This window comes from Tachypleus tridentatus, chromosome 7 (assembly GCF_004210375.1).
Source record: "Tachypleus tridentatus isolate NWPU-2018 chromosome 7, ASM421037v1, whole genome shotgun sequence".
In the NCBI taxonomy this organism is placed as follows: domain Eukaryota; kingdom Metazoa; phylum Arthropoda; class Merostomata; order Xiphosura; family Limulidae; genus Tachypleus; species Tachypleus tridentatus.
Genome location: NC_134831.1, coordinates 146,701,390 through 146,723,857, shown reverse-complemented (window position 1 = coordinate 146,723,857; position 22,468 = coordinate 146,701,390). Strand labels below are relative to the sequence as shown.

General features: G+C 34.1%; 1 protein-coding gene across 2 annotated transcripts in view; it reads left to right on the top strand.

Moving 5' to 3' along the window:
- Positions 1–11,331: 11,331 nt before the first annotated feature.
- Positions 11,332–22,468, top strand: part of LOC143256849 (T-box transcription factor TBX20-like) — a 54,932-nt gene continuing 43,795 nt past the window's right edge. For both annotated transcript variants that reach the window (XM_076514605.1, XM_076514606.1), the window contains exon 1: positions 11,332–12,251. In XM_076514605.1, the coding sequence (XP_076370720.1) occupies positions 12,101–12,251 (151 nt within the window). In that variant the 5' untranslated portion in view covers positions 11,332–12,100. The remainder of the gene's footprint in view (positions 12,252–22,468) is intronic.

The following is a 22,468-nucleotide window of genomic DNA, read 5'->3' as shown; positions in this document are numbered from 1 at the left end:
CTGGGTCCTTCAATCCGCATTTGGCATGTGAATTATTAGGTCACATTAAACTTAATGAATTAGGGAAACTGCAGCTATGAATCATTTCAATATGAAGATTGCTGCCCGTACAATGATATTAAAGTTAATTTGTAACAAAACACTTACGGGTATTAACACTTTTACCCAAATAAAGCAGAGAACAACGTTTCAACCTTCTTAAGTCATCTTCAGGTTAATGACACGTTTTAGTTTGGTAAAAGTGTTAATACTCACCATACCAGCCATCCTGAGATACATTTTTACTTTAAGTGGGTTTCTCGTAATCACGGAAAACACTTATTTGTAATAAACAAGATTAATGAAGTATACACTTACTACATGACCAGGCACGTTCTTTGCATAGTCAGATTATATTCATTATTAATCCGGCTCGATGTTGCTATTGTCGATGTTGAACTTTGTTAACTTTCTGAAATTTAACAAAAATCCATCAGTTTTACCAAAATCCTTCACTGCTCAATCCATTTCGAGGGAATCACCAGTTATTCACTTCAGGTCAAAGTAGTAGACATCCTGTTCTTCAGGTCAACATCCCAATAATAGAACATATGCATATCAAGCCTTTTTGGAAGACAGAATTTTAGAAAGGTCTTCAAAAAAACAAACAAACTAGGAGTTTCACGATACGCTTTCATCCAGTAACTAAGTTTGAAAGTTCACAACTATTCATCAATCGCTCTGCTGCTATCTAGTTGTTTATCTCGAGTTTCTGATAGACGTTTCGGTAATAGTAAAATTGTTGAAGGCTGTTAGCTATTCAACCAAGAGACTATTCCCTAATCACGTTTGGTCTATAAAAGTCAAGGCTTTACGGACCTGTAGAATGAAAGATAAAGCTTTGGAAAGAAGGATGACCATATAAAGATCGGTGAAAAGCATTTCCAATGTAATTGTCGTCCCGGTAGGCGTCAGACTGGGTGTCGTTTGTTGTGCCTGGCTGAATTTTCACAATACCGTATAAAACTCGTTTCTCTGAGACACAGGAAGTACTGGCTACCTGTGTCTTTTACAAGTGTCAACCCACCTAATGGATGGTTTAAATTCTGTATGCTCGTGCGTTTTCGTCCAACGTAACAGCCTGGCCTGTAAATAACTTCCTACATACATTAATACACACTGTCTCTATTATACGCTCCATGAGTGTGTAGACGGCTTTGAGTACGTTCTTTTTAATGCTTAGCCATATTATGTTCACCATTTTTAATAGCTTTGAGAAATTCGATGTTTAAATTATCCAAAACAAAATGAAAAAGAGAAAACGACATCTAGGACTCTGAAATGAATGAAATATAGAGATTAATTAACATTATTGAGACTCTTTTTTTGTTCTTTCTTAAACTGTTTAATTTTATATTTCAGGGTATATATATATATTACGTTACATGCGTTCTGAATACTGTGAAGACCCGAAGACCTGATTTTTTTTAAAGTAAATAATAGCGTAAGGGTTCAGTTAAAGCGTGAAGAGATGAGTATACAGATTGTATTCCTACTGCCCGCATTTGAAATTTCAGACATTATGGTTAAAGCTACTAACCACTAACAAGCCGGTACAGGATTACAGAACAAACAGATCGATAGTCTGGTCCCTAGCAGATTCAAATGGATGTAAAGTGGGCCAAATCCCCTTTCACTTCAATGTTTTGAACAGTTACGTGGAAAGTCACAACTAAATCTTTCAGCCAATAACATTGACTTTTTTGTTTCTTATGGATCAGGATGTTGCTTAAGACTTTTATCACCACTAGAGGGCTCTATTTTCTCTATTTTTAACATTTTTATTTCTCGTAATGCGAATCAGCGGGTTTAGGTTATCAAATGAAGATAGGAGTAGGGAACTTTAATAAATAGTTAATTTGAGATCGTGTACAGCAGTTTGCAGTCTACGTAAACATTTTTTTATGTTTCTCTTATTCAGTCTCGTATTATTTTTCAAAAAATAAAATATGCCTATCGCGAGTAAAGCTAGCCGTTTATTTAGCAATTTTGTAATTATAGTATACAAGAATACAATATAGAATATAACGCGTGATTTGATTAAATCACGAATATTCTGCCCATATTTTGTATCAATAAATATTCTTAACTGTAAAAAATCTCTTATCTTGTCATCCTTAACATGATAAAATTATATTAAGATCAACCCACTGTCGTATAACGTTCTAATGATTCCCGTTGAATGTATGAACTTCAAAGTAACTACGCATTTAACAACAATGCTTTGGCATCGAGTATATTGTTGAAATCCACGAAAGCAGTTAGGGTTTTATAAAACAATTATTGTCATGCATGTAAAGTCAAACACGAGCAAAATATTTGTTTTTTATCTTTTATAATCGAATTTCGGATAGCTAATCTTTAATTTGAAAATAAATTAGAACATTATATGGTGAGAACGAAAAATGAAACATTTACAACTCTTCCTGTGGCTATGTTTTTATTTTCTATAGTTGAAAGAATGTGTGTAAGTCTGACTCTAATAAAGATGATGGACCTAGTGAAAGTTTTCTTGGGGGAAAGTATTCGAGAAAACGCTTATGCTATAACATGTGGTCAGGTAAATTTGAGACACTGGTATGGGAACAACAAATTTATGAAGTAGAAAATGTAAACAGAAAGTGGATCTTGCAACTTAACTCCTTACGGAGTTAATATAAATATATATTAATAAATAATTTATATTTTATATAAATATATATAAAAATATATATAAAGAACTAAAGCTTCTAGCATCGATGCTATTCTTTGTTATCAAGCACAAAGCTACGCAAAGGGCTATCTGTGCTCTGCCCACCATGGGCATCCCTCGTTTCTAACGGTGTAAGTTCACAGACATGCCACTGTGCTACTTGGGGGCAGTTTGTAACATAAGAACCTGTTATTACAAATTACAAATTTATCTACGTCACTTGTTTAATAAAACAAGCTAAGTGTTAGTTTTCAAAATGTGCCAAGTCACCGATATGTGATCCAGATATAGGTACAGCTAGTTTAAGTAATCAGTTTATTTGGATCAAAAAATCTCTGTCTAGGCTTAAATATTTAAGATTTAATGTTTAAAGTTTTAGCGAAGCTATACGAAGGCTATCTGGGCAGTGACAAACTACATGAAAGGCAGCTAGTTATCATCATTAACTCTTGAACTACTATTTTACCAACGAATAGTGGGATTGACAGAAATATAATATCGCTCCCAAGGCTGAAAGGGCGAGCTTGCTTGGAGGAACGGGGATTCAACTCGCGACCCGTAGGTTGCGAGTAGAGACTTAACCACCTATTCATATCAAGCCTGTGTGAATCAGAAAAGAGCTGGAAACTTAAACAGTAGTAACGTCTTGATTTTCTGTAAATTGTAATTAGTTATGTGAAACAAACCAAAATGTTCCGTATTTTATTTACAATATACGGCTTTTGTTGTGGTGTAAGTAAAATTTACTTAATTTAATTTTAATTTTTAAGTCATTTGTAAAATAATTTTGTTTTGCTATATATGGGAAACTTTATACGAATTTAATTTGATTTTGGAGTACCAATTTAGCATGCTCAGTTTGACCTGGATCGGTCAACTGATTTAGGGGTAGACGTGTCCACGGACAGAAAGTAATAATCACATTTGAATTTAATCTGAAGAGCTATTATCATATCGATAGGGCTGTTATACGAGTCCCAACATTGTGTCCAAGTGACTTACCCGTTTTACGTGTTATGAAAACACAATGGTTAGACTGAAACCCCTATATTACAATAGAACAGTGGTTCCCAACCTTTTTTTTTATGCACTGCACCCCTAAAATATTTTATGTTCTCGCACCCCTCACAGTAATTATTTATTTAAGAATAAAGGTGAAGGTGGCCAAAACAACTGTTATTTCGTACCCCCTAAAGGGTGCGAGCACCCCTGGTTGAGAACCACTGCAATAGATGGTATAGCCACGATGACAGATACCTTTAGTATTTCCGAACTCGTACATAGATATCAACTTAGTAAAACGGAAGATGAAAAATATATTATCCCCGACTCACAGACACACACACATACTTGAGGAATTAACCATAACTACCCTGCTGGTTTGCTAGTTTTCATTAATGATAAGCAATTTTATTAAAAAATAATAATAATTAATAGGATATTGGTGTTAAAATATATAAATACTATAGTTTTAATTACTTATTCTATCTCGGATATATTGCGAAGAAAATATATTTGATGAAAAATTATATTTCATGAACTTAATCCATTACACACCATAAAAGTTTTAAAACAGTTTTCTAGTATAAAAAAAAATCTCACATCGTACTACGTCTACTATAATCTGATTATTTGAAAAGTTCTCTTATTATGACACACTTCGTCAACATTAGATGTATAGGAAGGGTGACATGTTATTAACGTCTACTTTCTTTCACTCAGACGTTTATTAAAATCGGAAGCGGAAGCTGAAAAGCACAATCAGAGCATCTCAAAATACATTTACAATACTATCATAGGAAGTTTATACAGGGAGAGAATGCCACTACATCATAACCGTCCCCTAGTGGGACAGCACTAAGTCTTCGGATTTACAATGCTAAAATCAGGGGTTCGATTCTTTTGTTAAAGAAAACACACACACACGTTTCCTAACCTTATACTGTTGCTGAAAGGGACAGAAATAGCAACGTTAACAAAAAGTGATTATAAAAAAGAATCTATCGCCCTGTTCCCCCCTTCACGAGATATTTATTTGTACATTAATCTTCTATATCAAACGCTACTAAATTAAATATTAATTGAAAGAGTTAATCTCACCCACTCAAAATAGATAGGCTACAAGATCTATAGATAATAAACTTTTACTGTTGACCGAATCACAGGCCTAACACCAAATAGTTACTTAGGTGGTAGCTTTTCTACAATGTCGTTTTACACACAAGCACAATACTAGTACTAAGGTACAGCATAACTTAATAACAAACTCGTCGATTACTTAATAATCAAATCACAAATCAAACTAATTATTACTAAAATGTTTTCCTAAACTCCATCTAAACAAAACACAATACAGAAATAAAACCAGTTTACAGTAGACCTGATATGAGATTTATAATAGATCAGGTAAAACAATTGTTCATGTAGTATTTGATTATAAAACTGAAAATTTTAACGTTGTAGTTTACTATGAACATATATTAGAGAAACTTTAAGTACGTTTGAGTATTGTGTTACTTAAAACGTTTCGTTAAAACCATGATAAACAATTCTGTTAATTGAATCTGCGTGGTACTTATTACCTGGTTTACACAAATTTAACGGGAAATATTTCTGTAAATATATATACATGTATATTGTAAGTGTACTTGAAAAGGTTTGGTTTGGTTTGTTTTCAATTTCGTTCAAAGCTACACGAGTGGTATTAGCAGTGTAAGACAAGAGAGAAGGCAGCTAGTCATCACCACCCATCACCAACTCATGGGCTATTCTTTTACCAACGAATAGTGGGATTGACCATAACATTATAATGTCCCCATGGCTGAAAGGACGAGCATGCTTGGTGGGAAGGAATTTGAAAAGAAAGAGATTGGTAAATGTAAATTTGTCAACTTGCACAAAGTAAGAATTATATGTACAAACAAAAACTTATAAATTTAAAGACGAATTATAAGTGTTATTAAATTGAAATTTAGTAATAATAAACAATTATAATACCATACTTTCTGTTTTTCGGACATAATTAATTGTCAATCCCGATATTGAAATAAGAGCAGTCGCAGAAGCAACGATTGCTGCTAATTAGTTACCTTTCATTTAAGGAGCGGTTCTAAGTTATAAGATGGTTTTTGACTGAATCCTAAGGCATTCAGACTTGGACTTTTATCGCATGCGTCACATGTTTAGGCAAATAAACAAGTATTCATATACTTCGACGAACGCTACCTGTAGGAAATGATCTTCATCAGATAATTTTTCTTTTAAGTAAAACAAAATATTCCATTTTATTATTACCTTGTCATATTAATAAAAAAGACAAAAACTAAATTTGCTACCTTTTTAGATCCACAATAACACTGAACGGAAACTTTTAACGAAATGGTAAAATAAAAAAAAACGTTTAAAAGAATAAATAGTATGAACATAAAACTAAAATGAAATATTTTATTGTTCAATATAGTGAATAAAATTAATCTTTTTTCGCACCTGTAAATAAAGAAAACGGTGCTTAATGCCAATTTCCTAGGATTCTAGTAGATGGAAATGAGGACACACCACCCCTAGGTGAGATACATGTAAGGTTGAATCCGCAATCTTTCGACTATTAGCCCACATCACTAATCAATATCCCAAGCTGCCGCTAATATAATAAATAACGAATTATTTTTAATCCAGATATTTGAGGTCCTTTTGAACAAGTGTACTATTTTTCTACGGAATGCATATTTACCCAATTTTATATAACTTGCCGAGTTTTCTTTTAAAGAATTAACATAAGAATAAACAAAAACTTTCAGATTCACTGCGTCATGAACAATGTATTATATAGGGGAAGTTGGTTGTATTTCTTAGGTATTACATATTAACAGTACAAAACGTGAAAGACCTTACTTGTAATGACTCTTTTCTTCTGTTTACCGCCTCAGGACTACATGACAGCTTTTCATTTTAAGGCTTCAAGATGATCGCTCTCCCTCTTGTGAAAAACTATAATTATGCTCATTAAATATAAACTAGCGCTTTTATAACACCGTCTCAACCAGCCCTGTTGTAGCCTTAAGTTACTTATAAGTCCTAATGCAGATGATATGACCATTTTGAAATTTTCACACCCATTTGTCCCATTTTTGTGATTGCATTGACCTATATTTCTCATACTTTTTTAAACTTGAATGACGGAATTTATTTCATTTCGTAAATAAACGTGTCCTTTATTTATTTCACGGACAATCTCTCGAACATACATATTTCTATAAATGTTTTTTAGTAACGACCATCGTGTAACATTGATGTTGTAAAATACAAACTTGAGTGTGTGTATATTTCAGAATATACACTGTAGAAAAAAGGCCTGGCGTGGCCAGGTGGTTAAGGCATTCGACTCGTAATCCAAGGGTTACGGGTTCGAATCCCCGTCGCACCTAACATGCTCGCCCTTTCAGCCGTGGATGCGTTATAATGTGACGGTCAATCTCACTGTTCGTGGGTAAAAGAGTAACTCAAGAGTTGGCAGTGGATGATGACGACTAGCTGCCTTCCCTCTAGTCTTACACTGCCAAATTAGGCACGGCTAGCACAGGTAGCCCTCGAGTAGCTTTTCGCGAAATTCAAAGCAAATCAAACTGTAGAAAAAAATTTAAGTGTAATGCCTGAGGTGTTGTGTAATATTTGTAACAAACGTAAAGATAAAAATTATTTATCTGTATAAATCTGTGAAATAACTTCCCCGGGCCACATAAGTTATTTTAACTGTTTCATTTTTATTTAAATAGATTATTGATTTTATAAGTGATTTAATGTAGGTTGTGAATATTATCCATTAGAGGACGCCGTGTAAGGAAATATAATGAGTCGGAAGGTATTGACTTCGAATGAGATACAAGAAAATAATATGATCACAGTTAATTGGTATTGGTTGTGTACAAGGTAATAGGGGGACTGTGTTAACAAAAGTCTAGTGGTTTTCTTTGTAACACATTCATCTATTTTTATTATGTGATATGGAGCTTGTTATGTAAAGTCTACAGCTTGGGATATTCTTTTTGAATATACAAGTGCTTTCTTTCTTGAATATATTTAATGAGGGAACTTAAGTATCTCACTGAAGAAAAGGAATATTTTGATGCAGAAATTCATTTCAGTTGATCGTGAAAAGTTGAAGTTTTCTTATGAATCTACCTATATAATATAAAGACCAATGTTTTCTCCAGGCTGCACGGCCTTTCAACAACAAATCAAGTGCCGTGCACTTCATTATCCCAGCCGCGCATATCCTCAGTAATGGTGAGGAGTCTCAACACGTAGACGGCCTTAATAACCCTGGTAGTTGATAGGCCTAAAGCCCAAAGGACCAACTGACAGTATTGCAACACGGCCTAATGATCCAATAGGGTCGATGATCTAAAAATATACCTTCCTAAAAAACTGGTAGCGCACATCCGCACATTGCCTTGAAACTGTTGCACATGAAAAAATATCATTCCGTATATGGATTGAAAAAAAATCAGAGAGAGCATTGAACGCCACAATATACCAAGATGTGAAAATTCCGAGTGACAATGCTAAGGTACAACAGTACCATCATGTGAAATTATTGAGGAACAATACAAAGGTACAACAGTGCCATCGATTTTGCGAAAACCTTACATGTTAATTAATGTTATGTATGTTTGTCCATAACAATCAAAATGCAATTAAGTAAATACATTTTCGTTTTAGAGTTTAGATTTCTCCTGAAAGCATGCGACTCGATCAATAGGCAATAACTATTAATATGTCCTTAGTATTTGAATTTGAAAGACGGTAGAAGTGTAACTTATTTTAAATTAAAAACGTAGAGAACCAGTTGTGTGTGTGTATGTATATATATGTTATTGTAGGAACATATTATACCTATAAAAGGTTCGATCTTGAACACAAAACTCAAGCGTTTTGAATTATTCCAACTTGGTTATGCAGGCCAAAGTTTAAGATTGAATATATGATGCTACGAAATAACTTTTACTCACAAAGTGCAAAATACCATGCATATAATATACACTCCAGTTTTATGTGAAACCTAATACTATTTTTTCGATTTACCCTCATAATGAGCTAGATGCTGTTGAAATCAGTGTAACTCAGTGAGAAATGGCAAATTGAATAACAGATTGTACTTCGCATTTATTTGTTAGTAGTCATTACCACCCAAGCCACCTCTTGGGCTACTCTTTTACCAATGAATAATGGGATTTACCACCACATTATAACGCCCCCACAGCTGAAAGAGCGAGTATGTTTGGTGTGACGGGGAATGATTGAGTTTGGTGTGTTTATCCCAATTTTGTTTACTGTTTAAACCAAAGAAAAATAAACCTATTTACTGTATATCTTTTAAGCATCCTTATTATCTGAGTACATGATCAAATAATACGGATGGATGATGTGATTTATCGAAACTACTTTTATATTTTCACACTGAAACTTTACACAATGTGCGCTACTAAAACTTCCAAATCAGATTTAGGAAAGTTTTGTTTTAAAAGCTAGATGAAATAGATATCGTGGATCACATTTTACAAAAAGAACTCCCGAAGAATTCAAGATACTCCTAAAGTTAAAAACGTCTATAAGAAAATATACTGAGAACGCTTGACTATTTTCGACATTACATGAGGAAAGCTGAGTATGAACGAATAGTTTATAGATGACATTTAAATTTGAAGTAAATATAAAACATTGTGCCTTAAACAATAAAAGTCTTAAAAAACGAATCGACAAATATGTTGTTGTTTTTTCACCACTGAAGTATTTATTCTTTCATTTGACATTTAGAAAACCATACCTAACAGGGTTTAATCTAATTACCATCCTCGAGTGAGTAAACCAGTCTAACAATGCTTCTCAGGTTGGTCGTGTCTCTTACAGGACCAGATCGAGTTTGGTGATACACAAGAATCTTGCAGGCTAGATGCAAGTGGCCTAGACACTGCGTTTGCTCCCTGTTTATTTTACCCCTCCTGATCACGTACACGTCACGAAGCAACAACTGAGCATAAGTAAAACGTTTTACCGAATGTATTATTGGGCTTCATATCTACAAAGTCATGTTCATTCTTTACCTGCGGTTTAGTGCAAGTTCCAGCGCGTGTACTACGTCCACCTGTATTAAATAACGCTTTCAGACAACTGAAATAAAACATGGTTCTTCTACTGTGCTTAACTTTATAGATGCAACGACAAGAACCTCGTTCGCGCGAATATTCTTTTTCTAAAGCGTGTGTAATTAAAACATACTTCCAACTATGTTATTCTATGTTTGGCGCCTTTTAAATTGGAATTCAAATAGAATGTTTATATAAAAACTATTTACTGTGTATCAACGCTATTGAAGACATTTTTGGTTATAATTCCAATAATATCTCATAAGGTTCGGCGAGCTTAAAGGATTTAGGTTAGTACTAATATATATATCAAGCTCACAGTGTAAAACAAAATTTCCCATGAAATTATAAAAATAAATAATAAATGAGATACTAAACAGTAAAATCAGCATTGTGATGGAAAGTAACAATCTATAAATAATGTAATCAGACTTGGCTTTATAAATATTTATATCTGCTTTATATATTGAGCTAGAACTCTGCTTTGCATATGCTCTTTGCACAAAACACAAATAACGAAAATCGTTGTCAGTTCAAAAAGTGTTCTTAATGTATAAAAATAACCCAGTAGAGTGGCTCAACATAACAATAAAATAGTAAGCTTTCAAGCTTAGAATTTATCATAATTTTGCTAAATCAAATTACTCAAGAGAAAGTAAACACCGCGGTAATCCAATATTGGGAACATTGTCAGATAAAGAAAATACACAGCCACCAAAACACTACAAGAAAACAGACTCGAGATCCCCATGGTGAAAATGAAGTGTAGTGATTTTCCATTGGTTAATTGTAAGACACAAGATTTGATAAGAAGACAATATATACAGCATCCCTGTAACCTACATTCTCTCTCCAGCTGAACAGTCATAAAAATAGGTCAAAAACACGTGAATTATGAGATACCTACGAAACAGCCTTACACTCAGATGATATAAGATATGATATGAATATTCCTGATACAACAGATAACGTCTATGGAGAGCTCAGCCAACAGAGGTTAATACTGAAAACTGAATTAACACAAGGCTTCCTCTGAATTGATCAAGTGAGAAACATAAATCCAGTAAAAATCTTACAAATCAATATTAAGTGAATGGATATATCATATATGCATGTAGACATGTTATACCACAAATTTGCACAGCTACATGATGGCTTTTTTTAACCGTTAATTTTTATTTTTCCAGGAAAGTTCATTATTATTTAATATATATATATATTTTTCCACAGTTTGTGTGCTCTTAACATGTTAACCACTAGCCAATGATTTCAAATTGTTCTTTTGTTGCTGTGGTAAGTTTTTGGTGTGAAAGACATCCGAAAGCAACACCGCCCATCACTTATGTGTTTCTTAACAATTCGCTACACTTTTACGTCAATTGCACCGAATCCCGCCCTCCAAATGAAAACAGTTGCTCCGCCTGCGTAGCGCGAAAGGTACTATTTGCCGCAGACGTGACATGCTTGCTAGAAGCTATCCGCGACAGAAATGAAGTGCCCTCCCTGTTTAATTCGCATACATATATCGGTGAGTAAATTTGACTTAGGTCTGAACTGGATAATATAGCCACCCGTTACTGCTTGATTTAGCCACTACGAAAGCATTACAGAGAAAAATGTGTGGAAATAACGCGCACAGGTCACGATACAGTTTTACAATTTTCGACAGTTCTATGCCTAATAATCAGTTCATGTGTGTCTACTCTATATCTAAGTGACTTTTATAAAGCTCATTCGAGGAACACTTTTAGATTAAACAAAATACATACTGGCATATAAAGTAGTTAAGTGTAATAAAGCGTATTTTTTCTATACACAGGTAAACCAGTTTTAAGTAAGCGTGAACTTCTCTTTATTGTGACACACCAACAAAAACGTGCAGACTTAATTACATTAACGGAAAAAAGAACACATGAAATTTTGCCATATCTAGAATAAACTGCTTCTTCAGTTATATCTCGTATTTCATAAAATGACTTAAGACCCGCAAAATATTGTTTGGATCTATGATAACTCATCGTAAAAAGGAAAGACATTTAAATGTTAAATTAATTAAAAGTATCTATGGAAGTTTTGGGCTTCCTGAATGACAACACAGGATGATGTAATGAATGATGCATGCATGTTGTATCTAATACACCTGTAACGCGATAACTAAACAGATGAACACGTGGCGAACAAGAGGCTTATATAACGTTCAGTGTTTGCGGTGAAGCAAGTCGCTAAGATGCGGAGAGGTCCAATTACCAGCATGTGTGCTACGACTACACCGAAGTTTTCGGTTAAAGCTACTGACTTTTCAATTGCTGCGATCATGTCTCAACAAGATCCGAAGTCCCTTAAACCACTGAAGACAAAGAAAGGTGCCTTAAACTCAGGTAGGTTCGATTCGTTCTTGCAGATACACGTAAGTTAGTGAAACTTTAATTATTCTATGGGACATGAAAAGCTTTTTTAAAATTGTTTCCTTCCAATCTCAGAATGGAAAACTTCAGAAAATTAGAAATGGGTCAATTTATTAAGCTCTTCTATACATCACCTATTGTTTGTTATATATAATTCTGAGCCTCAAACACGGTGAAAACAAATACGCAACTGAAATCATTCAGGTTCAGGAAGAATAGGTTTTTCATAAGTTTTCATTCTGTCACCACAGGAGTTTTATTTATTAAGATCCGACAGTAAGCAATGATTACTGTATATTGTAACATAATTGATACTGTTTCAGTAAGATATTAAACTATCCACATGTTAGAAAAGTAAACACAAGTTCAAACTGAGATTAAACAAGGTTTTATAGTTTTGGTTTTTAAAAAATGAATTAACAGTAGGTTTTCAGAAAATAATTAAACCTAAAACGACAAACCTGAAAACAATGATACGCTATTCGTTTAAGTAGCATGTTCTCATTATATGGAATAGCGTAAAATCAATGTAAAACATCATAAAGGAAAAATATGAACAAGTGATATATTTAACATATTTGGCATAATACAAAGTCATAAACCAAGAAATTGTTGTAACCTATGCATTAACATTCTAAAGTAACACGATTAAGCTCATATAACATTTATATTATTTTGGCTACAAGGAGATTATCTGTACTTAGAATTAGCCACTAATTATATCTTCATGTTTATATTTTTAAAAAATCTAAAGCACGTGAAAATATGACAATATTTTTATAAAAGATCAAATACTGTATTGGGGTTATAAAGATATTAATCAACGCCCATGGATTTAAATAGCCATTGAGATTATATTCATTGTTTGGTTTGTTTTGAATTTTGTGCAAAGCTACACGAGGGCTATCTGCGCTAGCTGTCCCTAGTTTTAGCAGTGTAAGACTAGAGAGAAGGCAACTAGTCATCACCACCCACCGCCAACTCTTGGGCAACTCTTTTACCAACAAATAGTGGGATTGAACGTCACATTATAATGTCCCCACGGCTGAAAGAGCGAGCATATTTGGTGTGACGGAGATTCGAATCCGTGACCCTCGGATTACGAGTCGAGTCCCTTAACCACCTGGCCATGCTGGGTCTCATGCTTTCGTGGGAAGGTAAAATACGTTATATAGACTATAAAGAAACTCCGATTCAGCTTACTAGTGAAAATATGTTACTGTTTTTATTTTAAAAAAGGCGAAGTGTATTATTAAGTGGTTAATAAGTTGTTAAGTACAAAGCTACACAAAGAACTATCTGTGCTTTACCAACCACGAGTATCGAAACCTGATTTTTAGCGTTGCAAATACACCCACTTACCGCCGAGCCACTGAGACTTAACAAAGTACATGTATTGGATAGTCAAGGAGAATATGTAAACATTCCTATGAAAGGGTAAAAGTTATAAATGGACCATAAAGAGAACAATTAACATTAAAAGGTATAAAATGTTAATAGGGCTATAAAGAGGTTAATAAAAAGGCCTTAAGTCCAGACGGACAAGGAAATTGTTTCATATTTTTTATGAAAAGGTTAAAATAGTTGATCTGCTGGTAAGTAGATTGAATGAAAGTCCAACATTCATGTGTTCAGCTGAACAACAAAATTATGTTAATGTTCACTCAGGTGAACACGCCATAACATTAAACAACTTGCTCATACAAATAATTCAAACAAAGTTATTTGATTTTAAGTCTGTGTGTTAAACGCAAAGCTGTAGAGTGGCCATCTTGACTGTTTCCAGCATACAGATCTAAGAGCGAATCTTCAGAAACCCTCAAGACTACTGCTGAGCCACCGAAAAAAGGATTTCAGTTAAAACTACTGCGTAAAAATACGTTTTCAGTAAAAAGACAAAAAACAGTAACCTGAGTAGATCTTATGTACGTATAATGTAGCATATCTTATGTACGTATAATGTAGCATAATAAAAAATTAAAGTGTTATTACAAGTTTTGTCGGCCCGGTATAGCTAGGCACTCGACTCATAATCCGAGGATCGCGGGTTCGAATCTCGGTCGCACCAAACATGCTCGCCCTTTCAGCTGTGGGGGCATTATAATGTGACGGTCAATTCCACTATTCGTTGGTAAAAGAGTAGTCCAAGAGTTGGCGGTAGGTGGTGATGACTAGCTGCCTTCCCTCTAATCTTACACTGGAAAATTAGGGACAGCTAGCGCAGATAGTCCTCGTGTAGCTTTGCGCGAAATTCAAACCAAACAAACAAGTTTTATGAATTTGTTAATTTACGTGCTTTTAATTTGTTGTTCACTGTGCAGCATAAAGCAGGTTTAATCTCGGACTGGTAATGGTGTAACAACCACATCTCTCTGTCTACCCAACGCGCGTCATTGAAAAGCTAACTTAAAATGAGACTGTTTAAAAGAAGTGATAATTTGCCCACAGTGATAGTAATACAACATAGCCGAGAGCAATAACCGATTGTTGTTAAACCTGCATTTAGATTTATGACATATCATAACTCAGTAGTCAATAAATATAGGAACAAAAAAAAGACTGTTAAACTTATACAATAATAAATATAACTAAATTAACGGTTCTACAGTTACAATACACGCACAAACTCTAAAAAAACTACATATATATTGGTGTTAATAAAACACAATTGCTTATTCACCTCCTGAACTCATTCTCTTATCCCTGGTCAGAGTGCGTTTTTTAAAAATAAAGTTATCCTCAGAAATAGTGAGTATATATATATATATATATATACCAACAAATCTTTAAGTTAACTATTTTTATGACTATATAAATATCATGTCTCTAACAAGATCCATAAAGGAGCATGTTGATCTAAACTCACGAATTATTTTATTAACCATAAACATACACACACAAACACAGTTTTGTGGCACAAAACATTTATTTTCCTCTGATAAATAAACTCATTGTGTGATATGTTTGGCGGAAGCCTCTGCCTGTAACTGTGTTAATGGCGTCACGTAATGGTTAGTTTGTAAGGTAATATACTGTATAGTGCAAAAAAAAAAAATTCTGATTTTCAAAATATAGTAGCGGTAGTATCAATATGGCAAGAACATTGCTATCAAAGGCTGTTTAATAATTTGACTGTTTAATGATATTCACTTTAGGAAACGACGACAATCGAAAGGAAGTGTGTTTCACAGTTCGAAACAGTTTGTCAGTCAGTTGCCGGTATTAATAAGTGGACAGGTTTATAAGGCTAAAAATACATTAGATAGTGTTCAAAGCGATCAGTTTAATCAGGAATCAATTATTTTCGATAATACTATGAAAAAAAGTATACAAGTCAACAGGTTCTGTCAAACATAAACAAGAAATAAACATAATTTGATCTGTTTTCATGAAAGATTGGAAGTGTATGATATCATTTAATTGTGTTCATCCTTTTTTATGTTTACTGTAGAGTTTACTACACATAACACGAAGTACTTAGCCCGGTTTGTTTGCTTGTTTGTTTGTTTGTTTAATTTTGCGCAAAGCTACACGAGGGCTATTTGCGCTAGCCGTCCTTAATTTAGCAGAGTAAAATTAGAGGGAAGGCAGTTAGTCATCACCATTCACCGCCAACTCTTGGGCTACTCCTTTGCTAACAAATAGTGGGATTGACTGCACATCATGACGCTCACACGGCTGAAAGGACAAGCATGCTTGGTGTGACGGAGATTGGAACCCGCGACCTTTAGATTACGAGTCGGGCGCCCTAACCACTTGGATACACCTAGTCTGCCCTATTTCTATTTTTCTTTTAAAGTAACAGTATTTGGTGTGACATAAGAGAGGATTTTCTCGTTAAATGAGTCTCTGACACTCTAAATAAAGGAAATAACATTTTCGATCATTCCTACCCCTCGATGTTGCATTTTAATTTTCATATAGAAGGACTCTTCCAATATCATAATGCCACAACCTATTCTGTTGGTATTGCTGAAAATTGGTTTGTGAAATACGTCAACAGCTTCAGTCGTCTTTGCTGAACAATATTGTCACAAAATTTCAATCCAGTTAAACTTCTTTGGGATGAACTTGGATGTTACACTTACCACCATATCTTTCTAACAATACATACAAATCAATAACATATCACTTATCGATGAATGAGCTATAATCAAACAGGAATGTTCCACCATTTCATGGAGTCTATACTGTGTTAAGACCATGCTACTCTTACGACAGGAGACGCACCAGCTTAATTTTAAAAAGATAACCAGAGTAACTATATATATATAAATATTTTTCGTATAAATGTTTTAAAATTAGTTATTGTTGAAATGTTTTACTGAGGCCTGCTTTAAATCAAATTATCGGTACATTATATTCCTATTAGAAATAACTTTACAACACTGTAGTAGAACAACTGACTTTTAAATACTGTTTAAATATCTGAACAATCGTCTTTATTTTGTATAAAACACCACTAAATATATGTATAACAAAGAGTATTGTGGTTAAAAATGCGGAATCAAATATGAAACAAGTGCTAAGGTTTGAAAGCGTACGTATTTATATATATATTTTAAACTTAAAATATGTTATATAATTACTTAATACAAATATTCCATCTTTATTTTATGACGGCTCCCTATCTGACTTAACTTTAAATTTAAAACTAATCAAAATGTGACTTAACGAGAACAAGTGAAACTTATGTCCTAAGTTTAACTGGATACTGAAGTCATAGGCCTATGCACAATGCAGGACAATGGTGGTTGCCTTCCTGTACTGCTTTCCAGCAGTTAGTTACACCCATTTCTACTGTTGCAGCTTTGACAATAAACGTTCTCAGCGGTATTCGTCGTATTTCATCCACACAGATAATTTTTTCAGTAGCATATTAACGTATGAATCAAGGAATTTTATTGATGTTTGTCCTACATATGCGTGTATATGTACACAACATAGAAATATGCTTGAGAGTAGTAAAATTAAAGTACAGCCAAAGAACAGCTGCATTTCCATTGGCAGCTGCTAAAATGAGCTGACCATTCAATTTATCGTTATCATGCAACACTCGTAAAATGTGTTTTCTTATCTTATAGTTAATATGTATTTATAAGTCACTTTAGTTGTACTTGGTCTAGGCTCGCAGTAAATGGTTCTACATTCAGTGGCGGAAGCGTTCGAAAATACTACATCTGCAAGCAGTTTTCATTGTTGTGCGTTAGTGATGTTTGGTGGAAATTAGTGTCTTACTTGCATACTTTACGAAATTCTCTTAATCATTCCACACTTGCAATAATGCTGCTCTGGTTTCATTTTCAGTGTCATCAGAATGTAGGACCATCGGAACATTCCTTCTCAGGAAATTTAATTCTAATGCATCCAACAAAGTGCATATTAGCAAATTAAATTACTTTTTTGTAATCATCAGTTCATTACAATGTGTGTATCAACCTTAATTAATACAAAAATGGCACAGTTGTTTTATAAAAGTTAAGCACACAGCATCAATATAAGGACAAAAACCCAAGAAATCGTTTAGGCATTGTTTCAATGTTCGCAAGAGTCTTACACATTCTATTCGTGTTTGACCACACTAGCCGATTAACCGTGACGCTAGTGCATTAGGTCCGTGTGTGACGTACATATGACATATCTACATGCACACAGGATATAAATTTAGCGAAGTTGGAGTTGCACATTGCGTAATAAAAAGTTTTTTCCAGTATCATATAAGCAAGAGTTCCATTATACATGATTATAGTATGATGTCTGAAAAACATCACATACGTTCACACAAGAGCACATTTTTTAGGATTCAGTTTCAAACTTGATTGTATTTATCTTATCGAATATAGTCCTTTGGTTCTCAAAAGCTAGCTCGAATATGTTATCATAAACAAGAATGTAATCTTCAATTATCAGACATTACTCTCACAAGAAGCCACGTACTTCAAATTTCATTAACCACTTGGAAGTAGGCTTAGTTCGTTACATAGATTGTATGGCATGCTGTAAAGTTCGTACAAAGCTTCTTGGGTGCAGAAAGTAGTCTTGGTTCTGCTTTTTTTCGCCTCGCTGTAACTGTCAGTAGCTAGTTACTAAAGTAACTAACTAGATAGTGTGCTAAACCAGGAGGAATGATATATCCCTTATATTTAGATATTAAGCGATAAGATATAAACATAAATATGCCAATTTGTACTGCTGCCTTAACATATCTAAATTCCATATAGAGCCCTGAAATACCCAGTTTGTTTGTTTAGACCACCACCTGTAAGTACTAATCACTCTCAACTCTCACAGTGCTGTCTATATATCTAGCGTTCCAAGGAAGCTTGCATGGTGGTTGTATTATAGCATAAACATCTTCAATGGGACAGTGGCTAATGTTTATTCTTCACAACCGACCATTTGTTCCAAGAGATATATCAGCAGATTTTGTCAGGAAACTTCCAAATTTTCTCTGCTGGTTTCTACTCATGTTATCTCAAAGAGTTAAGATTCACTGGCCGCCACTTGATTGTGTACTTACGAGGTGTGGTCAAAATAACAATAAATAAGCTGTTAATTACAGTTACTTCTACCTGTCAAAACATGTTAACAATAATTAAAGCCGGTAACTTATGTACAATTTTACAATACTTACAAGCCATATTAGCAGTCTATATCTTGCTCTTGAAAAGATATTAGTGCAAATATGGCTTGGTTTTTCGATAGAAAATTGTCTTTTTAGGCATAACTTATAACACAGAATGAGTTGGTAAAGTCTGTGTTTGTAAAATATTCCGAAGCGCCACTTGAGTATTAAATAACGTTAAAGTCTCTGTCTATACGCATAAACGTAATTACCTGTATTCTCTGGATGGCTGGTATGCGAATTAGAACTTTAATAATTGTAAAGTACACAACAAAGTTTCGACCTTCTTAAGTCATTTTCAGGTTAACAAAGAGAGTTTGAAACTGAATGTTGCCGGGCGCATATCTTGGGGACGAGAGCATAAATTGGTACGGAATTGTAGGTAGCTTGGTAGTTAGATTTGTTTGTTTGTTTTTGAATTTCGCACAAAGCTACTCGAAGGCTATCTGTGCTAGCCGTCCCTAATTTAGCAGTGAAAGACTAGGGGGAAGGCAGCTAGTCATCACCACCCACCGCCAACTCTTGGGCTACTCTTTTATCAACGAATAGTGGAATTGATCGTCACGTTATAATGCCCCCACGGCTGAAAGGGCGATGTAGTTAGATGTTAGGTTATTAACTAGTATAGGTATTAAAGGAGTTCCTTTATATAGGTTTAATTTTGATTTGAGTTTCTGTATAAGTAGGGCTTCTTTGGTTTTGAATTTGTTTATATTTGTTTCCCTACTTAGTATCTGGGTGTTTTCTATGGTTATGTTGTGTTTATTTGGTTTGCAGTGTACAAAAACGTGTGATGTGTTTTTGGTTTTTTATTAAATTTGGTTTCCATTTTTCTGCTTGTTTCTTCAATATAGAAGTTGTAGCAGTTATTGCATTGTATTTTATAAATAATGTTGGTGTTGTGTTTCTCCGTGTAGTTCTTACATACTATGGACTTTTGTTTTGTATCTGGTTTTTGATAAATTTGGTGTTTACTGGAATGTTATGTTTTGGGACACGTTTTTTCCAAATGTTGGTTATTTTTCGCTAATATCTGGAATATATGGTATGCAGCAGTGTAAGGTTTGTAGTTTGTTATTTATTGGTATTTATTATTGTTTGTTTGTTGTTGACTGTGTTGTTGATCTAGGTGTGTGTACATAATTTTTCAACGGTTTTTGGAAGACATTTGTTGATATTGATGAAACGTTGTTTTATTTTGTTTATTTCATCGTTAATTTTATTGGGTGAGCATAGTTTTGTGACTGTATTTATTTGATTTATTAATATGTTGAGTTCTTGGTTTGTTTCATGTGCTTGAGTCCTAGGGAATGTATAGTCCAGTATGGGTGACTTTTCTGTGGACTTCTGTTTTGAATTTTGTATTGGTTCTTGTAATTTTGAGGTTGAGAAATGCTATCTGGTAAGTTTTTCGTTTTCACAGGTGAACTTAATATTGGGATTATGGAGTTACCGTGGTTGAAAAACTAAACGCGTAGTTATCTGTTCATATTTTGGTTTCAACACAGAGCTTCAGTTCACCGGATACAAATACAAATGCTAGTGCTTGAGTTACGGTCTATAACAACACCTCTTCATAAGTTTTGCGATGATACATATTCAGACTTCACCATTTACTGCAAGCCTGTTTTTGTTAGCAGGTGTGTTTTTAATAGTAATAACTAATAGGTCGTAAAATCTACTAGAGTTTTATCTACTTTTGTATCAACTAGTCACTCTACTTAACTTACATGTATTTTTCCAGCCCTATACCAAGCTATTTGTAACCTGAATGTGATCAACTAGCCACCACATCTACAGACAGCTGTCCTCTCTCTCTCAGATCAGTAGTCAAACCCACCCAGCGTTTATAATTTACCTTCTTCAATTAATCTCTTGTTCAATCTATACAGTTGAAAATTTCATAAGTACAGCTACAAGAAACATCTCTTTCTCTCTGCATCTATCAGAGCAACAGGTTTGAAAGTACCTTATCTCAGACTGTACCTAGAAACTGTGTAGTGATTTAGATGTGACACCTTCCAGAGCCTCTCATAACATGGTGCAGATGTCCTGGATCATTAGCAGGTCACTGCATCAACAACTGCATTTTTATTTACTCTTATAATTTTACTGACATTATCATATCATACAAGGTCACAAAATAATTGACTATAATTTAAAATATAATACTTCTACTGCCTAAGTTATGTCACATGGACTCATTAGGAAGCTACTCTTTAAAACCTATCACTAAGAAAGTTTCCGTAATCTACTGCCATTATTGTCAGCGCAGTTGAGCAACAGCAGCTATTCCACTATACATTAGGTTGTTTTTTAGATGTTCCAAATAATAGAATGCCAAACCATCAAGTTAGAAGGCGAATATATTGTTTCTTTCTTATACCAGGCATTCCAAATAACAAGTTGAAAAATCTAACTAGAACTTCTTTCACTGATCATTTGAAAAACCGGTATGGCATCTGATTCTCTCACTTATTCGTGTCATTTATAATGAAGACAACAGTCATCTTTCATTCCAACAGTCCATTAATGGATGTGGATTTTACATCAGTAGGGGTACTGATTCTGCTTAATAATCACCTAGAATTCTCCTTCCCCATCGGATGCTTACTTGAGTGATGTTACCAATCAAACATTGTAATTATCTGGGAACAGGTTACTTTTAATGTATAAAATTACAACTTATCATTTCCTCACAGAAAGATCATGGCGCATTTAATGGAATTAACGCATGATGGTGCCGTGTCATCTTGTCGTAAGAATGATTATAGAATTCATAGCAAGAATGGTTCGGTTTGTAGAATTCACCCACTTCTTAAGCCAGGGCCACTTCTATTAAAAACATTGGAAAATAATCACACTGATAAATAATGAAAACCTCTTAGTTAAGCCTAAACAGGTACATAATTGTTTTAAGTCTCACTAAGCTTCTTCAGGTGCATTCAAAATCAGCTCTTTGCTGCTCAATTGGACTAAAGACAAAGAACATAACAGAACGTTCACGTTTAGAATCTGTCTCTTTGAAGCTCAAAATTTACCTTTAAAAATCAGTATCTGTACCTGAACAGTATAAATTTCTATGTTTGAGCCAAACACAACTAGGCAGAAATAATGTCTCTTCCCATGTGATGTTGGATTCGTAATTTCACAAATCCAGTTCGGCAATTCCCAATGTAAACAAGGCAATGAGAAGAGATAGGCTGTCTAAATCATCCTTTATCAGCTATGTCTATGGAAAAACAACAATGCTGGGAATGTTAAAGTAAGTTAGTAACCAAGGGCAAAATACTTAAAAGAAAATATAGAATTTAAAAAAATAAATAAAATTATAAACTGAACCATAAGAAATTATCTAACAGTCCAGGTCATCACACTTATTATGACATTACATTTGCTGCCTGTTAAAGGTATTTCTTAACCATATGAAACTGATATGTCTTGGGAATGAAATATTACTTTAATGAGCACTAATTTTGTTAGACTGTTTCCGTTTCCTCGTGATATTGTTTGGCTGCCATTTTTTACAGTTGTTAGCCTGACTGTCCCACGGGAATAGAGTGGT